Source organism: Pezoporus occidentalis, unplaced genomic scaffold (genome assembly GCF_034315485.1).
Source record: "Pezoporus occidentalis ecotype Australia unplaced genomic scaffold, CSIRO_AGI_Poc_V1 ctg28, whole genome shotgun sequence".
In the NCBI taxonomy this organism is placed as follows: domain Eukaryota; kingdom Metazoa; phylum Chordata; class Aves; order Psittaciformes; family Psittacidae; genus Pezoporus; species Pezoporus occidentalis.
In genome coordinates, this window is record NW_026914718.1 from 1,608,361 (window position 1) to 1,622,260 (window position 13,900).

A 13,900-nucleotide genomic window follows, 5' to 3' on the forward strand; every position below is an offset into this window, starting at 1 on the left:
GACAGTGAAATCTGAGTTCACACAAGCCATACATAAAGAGATGACTTGGGAACCCTAGCACATGAATCACAAGTGATAACAGTCTGCCATTAGTGACACATTCATTTGCCATGTCAGTAAGTGCATTGCATAAGTGCAAAATAGAGCCGGCTTTGGTTGGATGCTCACAGTACTGATGGCTGGCCATTGGTTAACTCCACCCAACCCAGTGAGGCATCTGCTCCCTCGGCTGTCTCCTTGAACACTAAAAAAATGCTTTATATGGGACACCAAGAATTGTATTTTTTTATATATTCCAAGGACTGGGGTTTTGGGGATACTACATTATGGAGGGGAAAAGAAGTGAAGCATTCCACTTATAAGAAATGTTTGGAAGATAGCAACCACAGTTTCTCCCTCCAGTGAAGTATCTCCCTGAGCCAGAAGAGCCTATAGTCAACAAAGGGAATGCTGCTTCTATTTTTGCCTGGGAGCTGGGTGGTCCAGTGGGTTAGTGCATTGGCCTTTCTCCTCTGAACACTTTGATTTTAATAATAGCTTTCAGCATAATAGAATGTGACACATTCATCCTACTTGTGTTACAAAACCTCTGTACCATATTTAATACGCTGGGGAAATTCAGAAACAAAGGAAAAACATCAGTCTGGAACTAGTTTTGCCATAATATTTTGCCATATAATATTACCAGTATAATCAAAATTTAAATGAATATTTACATTGACCATATACTTTTTGAAACCCCACTTATTACAGCTGCTGTAAAACTTCCATCACGTTTTACATAAGCTAGCAATTTTGCCAACATTTATTCTTAATAGATGATCATTTCTTTTTACTTATCCATATATACATCTTTGTAACCTGCCTAGAAGTTAAGATAAAAGGGGATAGATAATATTTTCCATTAACATGCTGTTAATACCAGCAATATTTTAAAAGAACCTTAAATGGTGCTTGGTGTATTTCTGGGGGCCAAAAGGCTGTAGTCTGCATTGGAAGTGGGGAAATGCAGTGGTGAAGCTAATGTTTAACTGACGTATGTTTAAAGCTCTTGAGTTAAAATGAAGGTTAACCTCTGTAAAGGAGGCTGTTAAGACAGTCACACATTGAGGTCTAAAAGGAAAGCTCTTGTTATTTTGAATTCTCCAGACTCCAGAGTATCTCCATCATTGGACTCAAAGGCATTTGAACTGAACAGAAAGTGCACTGGATCCTTCTGTGTACTTCTGTGGCTGTTTATAAAAAGAGAATGTAAAATGACTGCCAAAGAACACACTTCTCAATGTCTTATCATGCTTCTCCCAGAACATTCCCATCCTAATGATTGGAGTGATACTAATCTGCACACTTAGCACCCAGAGAAGGAGAACTTTAAAAAGCCGCTTGTGTTCCCAGCCAGAGAGCTGGTCACCCCTGTTACTGCTCTGAGAGCAAAGGAGTCCGACTCCCATCTCTTACCATGGAGAACGTTGGAAGACTATTAATGTTTTCATAGCACTCTATAAATACCGTACACTTAGACAATGCAAAGCAGAGTTTGAACCTGTACAGTTACTCCACCTCTAATCCAGTGAAATCAAAACTTGCACATTTGAGAGCTTAAAGTGAGATACCCACGGTAAATGTAACTTGATTTTCAATTACAGAACATCTGCAGTTCTTAACCACCGTCTGCTTCAGCTGAAACAAACCCCAAGATGAGCAATGTGCAGTTAACTTCTTGCAGTTAAATCAAATCTATTCAACCCTATTCCATAACTATTTCAGATTATATCAGATTATGTACAGTATTCAGACCCAGTGATCAGTCACCACAGTTGAAGTAGTAAGATTATGCTTATTGATTTGACTTTCTTACACTCCTTTCAGGCAAAGAGAGTCTATATAGTAGATTTATGAGAGTAGTTTGCAGTATTAGAGCTTTAGTTATTAGAAAGGTGCTTTGAAACTCAGACTGCATGTTCTGCTACTCTGCTAAAGAAAGTACCCTAAACTCTTGTTATTTTTGCTAGCAACATCAAATTGTTGAAAGACAGGAAAAAAACATGGAATCTGCAGATATTCTACCAACAGGATTGTCAAATACTGCTGTTTCTCCAGAGGTTTTAAAATGTGGTTTTAATGCCCAGATGAATTCCTAAAAAGGGTAAAGTTTGCTGGCATGGATTTCACTTGAAAATAATCCGGGACAAGAGAGCTGGGATTCACTCACTGCTGGCAGGAAAATTCATGGCAGCCACCTCATAAATACTACACTGTAAGCAAATATCTCTCCTTAGAGACTCAAGCTCATGGGAATCCACCTCATCAAAGATCCACAGGTCTCTAAGATGCTGATCCGATAGAATTCCTATAGGCTGTGACCTCAATTAGCAACAGTTATCCTTAGAAAATGTTCTCTTTGTCAAAACCTGGCAAACTCGAGTCTTCCCAAGTGAGGCTGTTAAGCCTGCAGGCTGACTCCAGGTAGTCCCAACCTGACCTAAGCACTCCTGTTAGAGTGTCCCATTAGGACTAGCAAGATTGCATAGAATCACAGAATGGTTTGGGTTGGAAAAGACCTTAAGATCATCCAGTTCCAAACCCCTGTCATGGGCAGGGACACCTCAAACTAGCCCATGTCACCCAAGGCTCTGTCCAGCCTGGCCTTGAACTCTGCCAGGGATGGAGCATTCACAACTCCCTTGGGCAACCCATTCCAGTGCCTCACCACCCCCACAGGGAAGAACTTCTTCCTTATATCTAACCTGAACTTCCCCTGTTGCAGTTTGAACCCATCACCCCTTGTCCTATTGCTGCAGGCCCTGATGAAGAGTCCTTCTCCAGCATCTTTCAGATACTGGAAGCTGCTCTAAGGTCCCCACACAGCTTCCCATCCTTCTGCCACAACGTTTCTCCAAGATCTCCATCTAGAGATGTCCCAAAAGACTATCTAGCAAACAGGACATGGAGGTGTTCGAGCAAGTCCAGAGGAGGCCACAAGAATGCTCAGGGGCTGGAGCACCTCCCATATGAAGACAGGCTGAGAACATTGGGGCTGTTCAGCCTGGAGAAGAGACAGAGAGAGCATGTAAGATATCCTTGCTATTCCTTACCAGTCATAGAATCATCAAATAGGGTTGGAAAGGACCTTAAGATCATCCAGTGGCATCATCCCCCTGCCATGGGCAGGGACACCCAGTGCACCAAGAGGCATCTTGTAAAGAAATCCTGAATTCTTTTGTGTATTTGACTGTTTCCTGTTCTCAACCATCTTTTTCCTTGCACTTCCATAGCCCTTTTCCTCCTCCAGCCTTCATCCTTGATACCTTTCTTGAAAGCTATGGCAGCCCTCTCAGCCTTTGTCTTGCTCCTGGTAGTCATTGTCTTCTTCTGGCAAGGGCTTGCTGAAGCTGTAGCAGCCCATGGAAGGACACTGCCCCAGTTGTCCCTGCAAGTAGGAGCATTTAAGCCATGTCAGACAGCTGCACAGCCAGCCTGTCACTTCTCTTCTGCCTGAGCATTTCTTGGGATCAAACGCTGTTCTGATTCTCGGAAGGATTTTAAACCAGTTATTTCCTTTCAGGCTGAATCTATGCCTCTTTTCCTCTGAGACTCTGTTGTAACATAGAATCAATTCACAATTAGAAGACGAGCCAGATTCTTGGTCTGAGATGCAATTTCCTTGGCAATGGAAACAGGCTTTGGGGGAAAGGTAGCAGATTCCATGCATTAGAAAGTAACCACTAACTCTCACATATAGTACAAGTTAGGTCAAAGGGTCCAATAGTTACCACTGTGGTTCTCCATTAATGGTCACAGCTGTCAAGAACTGGACACGGCAGCTGCTATTTTCCTTGAAACACTACAAATGTATCTCCAGATTTGACTGCTGAGGCTGCATTAAATTCAACTTCTGTACCCTTCTATCAAGTATATAAAAAACACAGGGGAAAATCACACTGTGGATGGGGAAGACACACAATATAAAGCACATATACAGCAGCAGAATCCTTCCCCCTCCCCACAGCACATGAAGGAAAACCCATTATCTTTCATTCTTTGAATGTTACATTTCCTAGACTTGTTCATCATAGATTTTATTCTCACATTAAATAGAATCCATTTAAACAAGACATTTGTTTAAAGGCTACCATACACATCCAATAGCATGATGCCATCAGGGTGACAGTTTCTTCTCCAGTCTGGTTTATATTGAATGAAGGGGGCTGATAACTCTCAGGTGAGCTGTCGATCAGCTGAACTCAGTTGCAGATGAACCAGAACCGGCCAAGACTTTGGACGACGCATGGCAATCACATTATATTAACATGGGTTTGAAAAAGTCTATAAATATTTGCTCTGTGGTTTCCAAAGTTTGAGACTCGCTTTGAAGCTTGGTGAAATTTAAAGTAAAATGAGGATTACAGTGAAACTCCATGCATTATTTGGGGTTTGGCCACAAAAAACGCAAACCCAAACGCTGTTCTGGATGAGATGGATGGGTTGGGGTTTGTACCCATCACGAGTTTCGGTAATGCAGGAAATCATAGTTCAGTAGAAAACTAAAGCAGAATCCTCAGTGTGTATGTCATTCTGCTTTTACAAAGGGGAGTTTTCTCCCGGCATCTAGAGAATGAAAAAGGATCTTTGGAAAAGCACACAGGAAACACCTTTAGAAAATGAATCATTCAAACATGAGGGTAATGAAAAAGCAAGCCAGTGCCTTCAACCCTTGTGAAAGGATGTGAAAACAAACCAGTACAGCTGCAGGGGTTCTTTATCTATCTACATATAAGCAATTCCAGTAATGGGGGCACTTCTGCTTTGATTCCAGCCTAGAAATGCTTCTCCCACACACAGACCTAAGTCTCAAACACAGGGCCAGAATCTTAAAGGAGAAAATCTAACTAGCAGAGATACACACTCACAAAATGGTTTGGGTTGGAAAGGACCTTAAGATCATCCGGTTAAAACCCCCCTGCCATGGGCAGGGATAAAACACCATTCGACCTGTATTTCACTTGTGTGTATGGAAAAATGAAGAGTCACTTGTAACAGATACTGCTCAAAATATAATAGAGGAGCATTCGACTGAAAGGCATTTTGTGAAATGACAGAAAAGAGGTTTACAACACAAACATGGAAGTTGGTTTATTTTGGGCATATAATCTTTATTTAATGTGTTACATAGGAATAGCTTCATAGAATAAGATTTCTGAGTAGAATTTTTTCTCTTCCCTCCTATGTCTGTTCCTGTTTGATGTTCATGCTTTAGCTCCCCGCTCTTCACAGGATGAAGAATGATTTATGTACAAAATTATACTCCGAAAGGCACCTCAAGCAACATGATGCCTTTACATTGATTTGTAGGATCGCTCTTGCACAGAGTGAAGTGAGAGCAGGGAATATACAGTGAACACAAGTCATCAAGAATAATCACTATAAAAGAGGAAAAACAGAGTCTGGCATAGGAAAGTTTCTTCATTATTCCTTAGTATATTTGTAATCAACCGATTTTCCAATTTTCAGCTCTGTAAAGTAAGACTTCTTGTAGATCTTCCCAGAGCTGGTTTGTAAGCCATACAATTCCAAGCAGCCATGCTTAAAGGCGTTTTATAACCTGGTTTGAAAGTGGCATAATAACTTCCCCATGGTGATAGTCACTGGACACATAAATTGTTCCTTTGCCAGAACAATACTTCCAGTTCTTGATGATGATGTTTTTGACTGGCTTCCAGGAAAAGCTGCCACTTGGTTACATCCATGTTCAGTTCCTTTGCCAGTGATCTGTCCGAGTCACGGGGTTCACAGATGAAAACCTCCAGTGTCCTACACAAGAACTCCAGAGATGCCATCTTCCCCGCTGTCAGTGCTACACCACATGTACATACACTTACATACAGTTCTGCAAAACTTAGTTTACCAACCAGCTTTACCCAGGTAAAGTAACTTTATCCCTTTTGCAGTTAAGGGGTCCGTTTGCCTGGGGACTCTCCTGTTTCTGGGAGCTGCCTGAGCATTCCATGATGATGAAGCCTGATGGAAGTAGAGAACTTTGCACCAGCAACACCAATAGCCAAGCTCAGAAGTAGTGACTTTGGGCAGCAGCAGCAGGCAGCTCTTAAGTTCACAGGAGCACTGTCTCAGTCTCAGTATCTCACAGGTTCCATTTCAGCAGATCTGAAATCCTTCTGTCTAGTTTCTCTCTTTCTTTCTTAGTGGTTTTGGAAGATGGAGATGGAGAAAAATAAAGGCCAAGAGGAAGAACTTACACCAGGATATCACTTCTCTTGCTGCACCATACTACCAGTGTTATCATGGCACACGTCAACATGACTGGGATCAAGATGAGAGTTACAAGAATTTCATCCGGTGGATCTTCCCAGTGAACCTTCTCTGAAGTACAGTTTGAAAAGAACTGTTTATGAATTCCAGTGATGAAGCCCTCTGCCAGAGGGTTTGGCCAAAAGCAACTCGCATTGTTGGCTTCACGTTCTGTGCACTGGGTAAAGTTGTCGTAATACCTGGGAGAAGGAAATGAAGGAAAAATTTTCACTAGAATGCATATGCATATTACACTTAGATAAGCTACATAAGGTGCCATATAGAACCTGCGAGAGTGGGTCTGTCATGGAGATACGCTGCTGAAGGACCTGGACTGGAAGCTGTGAGCACCAAATAGGTACCAAACAGTGAGGCAGAAGGAGAACTGACTCACACATACTCGTACAACTGGGAGATTTTATGTGAAACCCTGAGACCCCCAATGGACAGTGGTAAAAACCCTGTCTTCCACATGCTGCTACTACAGCCAGGACCTCCTAATGCCACTTAAGTAGAACCAGAACCCTCGCTAAAGGCATCTACAGGATCTTTACAAAACACACACAAATGTGCTAAGAACAGAATGTTTTGAGCAAAATATGGGTAATTCATGCCTTGCTGTCATTGGGCATGACACTGTGGTGAAAATAATGATGTGGCACTGGAACTGAGCAACAACATGCGTTACTGTGTAACAGTTTCAGTTCTGTTGTACCCTCAGGCAGTAGAAGGAGAATGGTAAGATAAACATGCAGAAAGTCAGCTTTTGACAGCCTTGAGCTTTTTCCCAATTCCAGCAAATGCCGGGGGGGGGGGGGGGGGGGGGGTGAATTCCTAATTACGCATGTTAAGAATCCTAGAATCACAGAATGGTTTGGGTTGGAAAGGACCTTAATGCTCACCCAGTTCCAACCCGCTGCCATGGGCAGGGACACCTTCCACTGGACCAAGTTTCTACTTCTGTCAGTTCAAAGCCATTCCCTTGGCCTGTCCCTACAGGCCCTTGTCCAAAGCCCCTCTCCAGGTTTCCTGGAGCCCCTTTAGGCACTGGAGCTGCTCTGAGGGCTCCCCTTCAGGAGCCTTCTCTTCTCCAGGCTGAACCAGCCCAGCTCTCTCAGCCTGGCTCCAGAGCAGAGCTGCTCCAGCCCTCACAGCATCTCCGTGGCCTCCTCTGGACTTCCTCCAACAGCTCCACATCCGTTTTGTGCTGTTGCCCCAGAGCTGGATCAGGGCTGCAGTGGGGGTCTCCCCAGAGCACAGCAGAGGGAGAGAATCCCCTCCTTCAACCTGCTGCTCACGCTCCTTTATTGAGAGCCACTTGTAATGCCTAGCACCTGATCTTGAACACCCCATGTGCTGAGGTTAACCTGTCCAGGGTAACTCTATTTATGAGAATTGGCTACCCCTCAGGGAAAAAAAAAGGAAACAATAATGCTAAATGAATAATTGGATGGGGTTTATGGTGTTACCATAAGCCAAAGAAATTCAGGAAGCAAATGATATATGCAGGAGGAGTTCGGAAGTTAAGAAGACAAGGAGTGTCTGGTCAGCACAGGAATAAGACATGAAATAAGGAAGCTGAATTATTGTCTGTTGTGTTTTTAAACATTTATTTCAGTTCTGCGTGACTCAATAGGCTCACTTCAAAGGGAAATTAAAAATAGAAAGGAGGGGGCAAGAAACCATATGTCACCTGATGGGATAGCATCCTGCACATTGATCTGAAGGTCCTACCCTCCCTTACAGTGCATGTAAATATGGTAACTCCTGACAAATGGCTTCTTCTGACATTAAGTGCCAAACGGGACTAATGCTGACTCAATCCTTTGTTGCGAAGCAGTGCAGGAGAGGCATTCAGTGTCTGGGTCAGGACTGAAGTCCACTGTCTATGGCCTGCCAAGGGAGATGTCTGCCTGCCCATGCTACAGTCACAGAGCTTGGGCTGATGCCACTTTATTCATAAGCAAATACACTGAACAGTCTGGTAAGTCCACACCCAGATGCTCTGACACACAGATGCCTGTATGCACAATGTATGTATATTGTAAGCAAAACAACTAGAAAGGAAGCTTTTGTGACAACGGCAGCAGCTGCAGGGAAACAACAGGAAATAAGCTAAAAATAAACCACAAATATAAGCTGTTATTTCAGTAGTGTCATTCTTCCATGTGCCCCAGTAGCATCCATTCTTTATGTCCTTGGACCAAATTGGAAGCTGAAGATGTCTAGCTGAATATGGGAAAGCCAGTCCCAGAGGAATCACACATCCAAGGCAAGCCTACAAGGCTCAACAGACTGCAATGCAGAGATGGTACACCCCATTGCCCAGGCAGCTCAGTGCTCTGCCTAGCACAGACACCAGGCAGGTGCTGTGCTGGAGAGAGCTCCAGCTCCCCGCTGCCACAGCCACCTCATGGTCGTGCAGAGTAACAAACCCAACAATAAGTCCTGATGACCTGGGCAGACATCATAGAAAAGCACCCTAAACTGGAAGATTTATTTATAGAAACCTTTCCTCTTCTTTTGTTTTCTCCCTGGGTATAAAATCCTATAGAAAGCTCAGTGGTCTGCCAGGAATTCTGTGGATTTTCTGTGGTATAAACAAGAGCTTTCCCCCTTGATTTTGCACATCAAGTACAGCACAGCTAGAAAAAATATCTGGTTAAATGTTGCCAAAAGGCCAGATAAAAACCATTAGGGAGTTACATTGTCTTTGAAAGAGCGAATCCCTAAGAGCCATAATAGAATAAAAATGCTATCTTAATAGTTTGAATTCCTCACAACCTTCCCTTAATATCCTCTTCGTTACCTGCACTGTAACTGGGGGTTTCCCACAATTCTGAGAATGCAGATAAGGAAAAATCTCAGCTATTTGAGAATGCCACATCTGCCAGGAAAGCTCAATTCACTTAAATATTTATGTAATTAAATAATGTCGAGTTTATGCACTGCAGCAGAAAGCTCAGTCCTCTGCATGGTACCAAGAGCTGCCTCGGGAGGGAGGAACTGAATCCTCATCATGTGGCATTTTGTACTCGGTCAATTTGTTAGCAAGTTGTTGGGCTTTTGTAAGAGGGAGGTGGGGGTTAATAGATCTTTCAGTCCAATTTGATTCTCCTGCGCTTAATTCTCGTAAGCCTTATGCAATTCTCTTTATTCCAATGGGAAAGGCTAGAGTAGGAAATCTGTTCATTCTGTATAATAAAATGACTACCAAAAAGATGCCCTGACTTCTGACTGGAGGTACCGCAACATCAATGCATAAAAATTACACACTTTGGGAAGGGAAAGAACAAGAAATGACGTTTTCCACTTATATCCAATTGGAGAGCAGTACAGCAGCACAAGCTTCTTCACCTCTTGGACCATAATGACGTGTGGGAAGGTTATTATGCTCTGTCCTGAGTCACATTTTCATCTCTTTCAGGCTAGCTCCACGTTAGTTAATACTCAGCAAAGGCAAATTCACTGGGAGCCAGGTAACACGCTTTGTGATCAGTGGGCTGAAAAATTAATGTATTTCTCTGGAGTTTCAACTTGGTTTGATAGGCCAGTACCAAAAAACAAGAGCTAAGCATAGTCTGAGCACCAAAATTCATCTAAAGCTGTGCTTACCCCTCATATGCTCAGGGGAATCATTGTAAGTTTTATTGAGGAACCAACTACTGGGGCATAGGGCATATTACTGAAAATACTTCCAGAGAAGATGTCAAATCCTTAATTCCTCTTTGGAGCAATCTCTGGGCTGCAGCACATTTGTCACGAAAGACAATATTAAATATCCTGGAACAAAGCTTCATTTTGAGAGCACAAACACTTTTTCTCCTGTACTTTATGTTTCCACTAGAACAGAAAATAACAATCTTGTGGCTGGTTTTCTGTAAAACCTGAGGAGAAATTTAGTTTGGGAGTTATTTTACCCATAACAAAACATATTTATATATCTTTATCTATAAGCAAGAACCTGGACAATAGGCAGTTATTATCAGTGCACACATTTGCCTTAATGGGACAGTGTTTCCTAGAGTGCCCACTCACACTATTTAATGAGCCAGATGGATGTGTCACATCTCACCCATCTTAGGGTACCCAGCTCCCCACCACTCAGGGCACTGACTGGTCTAAGTGGGGCTTCATCTCATCCATAGTTTCTCACATTCCCAGGAAGGAGCGTGGTAAATCCTTGCTCTTTCTTCAACATCTGTACAGAAAAACTGCAGGGACGACTGGTTTGTAAAGAAAAAATACAACTCCCTCCTCCAGACTTGCATGAGACCAAGGAAACAAATGGATTGTTTCATGATGAGCTTCAACAAACCAGCACTTCCCAAAGAAAAATGTGCTTTCGAAACCTTCCAAACAATTCTCCAACAGCAGAGTGCCGTAGATCATGGTACTGAGGACAAACTGTTGAAGGCATTTGCTGGCTGCAGACAGCAGACCCACCAGCAGTTCCCACAGGAGAATTTGCCACCTCTGCAGCACTCATGGGTAGAGGCGCTCTACACACACAGAGTCAGGGATGTTTTGCCATTGCTTAGTGAGATGGGTGAGGAATTCCAAACCAAAACAATCACTCTCCTGTTCTACATAAATCAGGATTAGTGACAGAATTATGGAAGGGTTCAGTGGGGTACATACATCATGAGCTCATTTTTGTTATTTTGAGTCATACCAAGTATTCAGACGGGGGAAAATCCCTCTAGCAGAGACAAGTCTGGATATAAATCAGGTAACAGATCCTCCAGAGACACTCCTACTACTCAACAGGCCTGGAAAGGAATCTAGAGGCACTGTTCAGGATAGCACAAGTTATGTGGTGTGTTTTAATAAAGAGGTTTTAAAACTCTTCTTATACAGCCCCCAGATGCTTCAACCAAGAAATTTCTTTATACACAGTTATATCTTAAATTAGAGTTCAAAGTGAATCATCCTCCTTGTAGCCTCCACCCAGTCTGGAATGAGAAACGCTGAAAGAATACTTATAAATATCTTCTGATGAGATTTCTTGCAGCATTTCTGGACGGAGGCAGGAAGTACCAAACACCCTCACAAAACAAAGCAAAAAGCCTGTTCTTGTGTGATATGCAGCCAGATTTGGTAGAATTTAAGGGTGTAACAATCTGGATGAACTTCAGATAAGGATCCAAACCTTAAGATTACTATCTCCTGAGGTTTCGTCATCACATTGAAAGCAAAGCTTCAGTTCTATAATCAGCTATGAGCCTAAAGATATGGCACACTATTGCTCAGTGTTTTGCATTCAACATCTCTCCAAACAGATCCATGGCTGTATCTCAGCACTGCTTTCAGAGGAGCATTCTCACAGACACACTTCTACCTCCCTGTTCAGATCACGTCTGCTGTTGTGCATCTGCAGCATAGAATTCAGCTAGAAGAAAATAGTGCTTTACAAAACATAAGGAAGGAAAGGTGGGGGGAAGGAAAGGGGACACAAGAAAACCCTTGCTGGTTTAATGTCAACATTGTAAAGTGTAGTTTACTCTCATGTCACTAAATAATGGGCATTGTGAGAGATTTACTCACTTGGGTTGAGAATCATAAATACATTCTGGTGTCCTTTGGAATAATTACCGATCTGCACCCTTGGCTTCACATCAACAGTGTCTGGGAAATGCAAGATGGTTGAATAACCCTCACTGAAAACCCCAAAATGCACAACTCTTACTAAATTGTTGTTCATTTCCTAAAGAGGCCAGCTTGGACAGGGCTTGGAGCAACCTCCTCTGGTGGAAGGCGTCCCTGTCCATGGCAGGGGGTTGGAAGTGGGTGAGCTTTAAGGTCCCTTCAAACCCAAACCAGTCTGGGATTCTATGAAAATGTAAATACAAAGAGCAACTGTAGATGTAAGCAGTAGTTTATAGACCTATTATCCATCTCCAGTGAGCAATAGAAACTATACATCAAGGAAATCTAGAACAAGGAGGGAAACAGCCTTGCAGCAGGTACTATGTTGTAAAGATCAAAAGTTTAGTAGCACTGGAATCTTACCAAGCCAGAAGCTTCTACTATCAAGTGTGCTTTGCCTTCTACCACTCCTGAGCTGTGTGTTAATGATTACTTAGTTGTAAACTCAGCCTGATTTGGAGATACACCAGTTCAGATGGGAAGTATTCTCTGAAGCCATCACTACAGCATGTCTACAGGAGACAGTCCCGTAACTCCCTTGAATTAGATAAAAATCAAAAGAGCAAGTGAAGGCAAATTCTAATCCCACAGACACTTAAGCGTCTGTATCCAACTTCTTATATGCACTGCATCCCCTAAGTAGCATCACCATCAGTGAGGATGTGTGGAAAAAGATGCCCTTCATCTTCATCAGTGAAGAGTCTGCACTGGTTTCAGATGCTTTCTGCCACCTCATGAATTCCCAGCTCTCCAGCCCAGAGAGAAACAGGGAATGGACTGTGGAGGGCACAGGAAAATGCAGGATGCAAGAGCAGCACATGCAACTGGCATCCTGCAATCCAAACACCGAAATGCTCTGCAAATGTCTGGCTTGCAAAGGGTCATTCATGCACTGTATCTTCCAGATAAGAGTTTTGCTCCTTAGAGATGAGTACAACATTGCAGTGTCACTCTGCTCTATGCAGTGATCTGGCTCAGATATAGCATTATATACTATGCTATCGCATGAACATCAAATTATGGCAGAACATATTAGTTGATCATGAAGTCATCACGGACAAAGAATAAAATGAAGAGGGCTGAACTACTACAAAGAAATCCTTGAGCCAGCTTTCAGAAGAAGAAATAGGTGATATTTTAGTGGTGAATATGGATTCTCCACAAAGGTGCCAAGTTGAGGCACATCCCCTCACCAGTTTGACACAACAGGTACCAAGCTGGTGTGTTAATTAACACACCATCAAAAACTCTGCATTTCTGGCTTAAAAATGTGCATTTCTTTATTGCAAGAGCAGGGTCCTCTGTGGCTCACTGCTTTTAAATCACCACTGCTCAGTTTCCAAAGTTGACTTGAATTACAGCTTTGATGCTAGAGCACCTGATAGAGACCACAGTTAGCACCACAGCTCATTTTTGCTTAAGCTCCTGAGGCACAGCAATGCTGCCAGTTAACAAGTGCCTTGGTAAGCTGACATCCTTAGGTTTGCAGCAGCAACCCTGCTATCTCAGTTCAGAATGAGCTTACCATGTAACAGTGCAAACAGGACTGAGGATACTGAGGATTCAGGACTATTTTAGGAAGTCTTGATGCCTGCTCTCTGCACTGGTCCACCACCAGCAGCTATTGTAGTAACACTGACATTTGATGGGAAACAGAGAGAACAGCCAGGGGGAAAGAAGGGCCATTTGTTACTCACTGAAAGCTGAAAGAAGGCAGAGTCATTTTTAAAACAGGCTTCAGTGCTGTGAGCTGAAAATGACACCTCCTAATCCTAAATGATTCCTAAACCTTGAGAAGGCACAAAATGGTATTTGGAAGGAGTATGAGACTGTATGTGGAGGAAAAAGCATTAATTAAAGACTTACCTTGTTACTGGATTGTACCTTCCATTTAGAAATCTATGCTATTACAGCTAATAAAGATAACTTTTCCTCTTTCTTCTGT

General features: G+C 42.8%; 1 protein-coding gene across 2 annotated transcripts in view; it reads right to left on the minus strand.

The window, feature by feature from the left end:
• Positions 1-5,128: 5,128 nt before the first annotated feature.
• The window catches only part of RAMP3 (receptor activity modifying protein 3), a 70,112-nt gene continuing 61,340 nt past the window's right edge, over positions 5,129-13,900 (minus strand). For both annotated transcript variants that reach the window (XM_062625418.1, XM_062625417.1), the window contains exon 4: positions 5,129-6,506. In XM_062625418.1, coding sequence (XP_062481402.1) covers positions 6,251-6,506 — 256 coding nt within the window. In that variant the 3' untranslated portion in view covers positions 5,129-6,250. The remainder of the gene's footprint in view (positions 6,507-13,900) is intronic.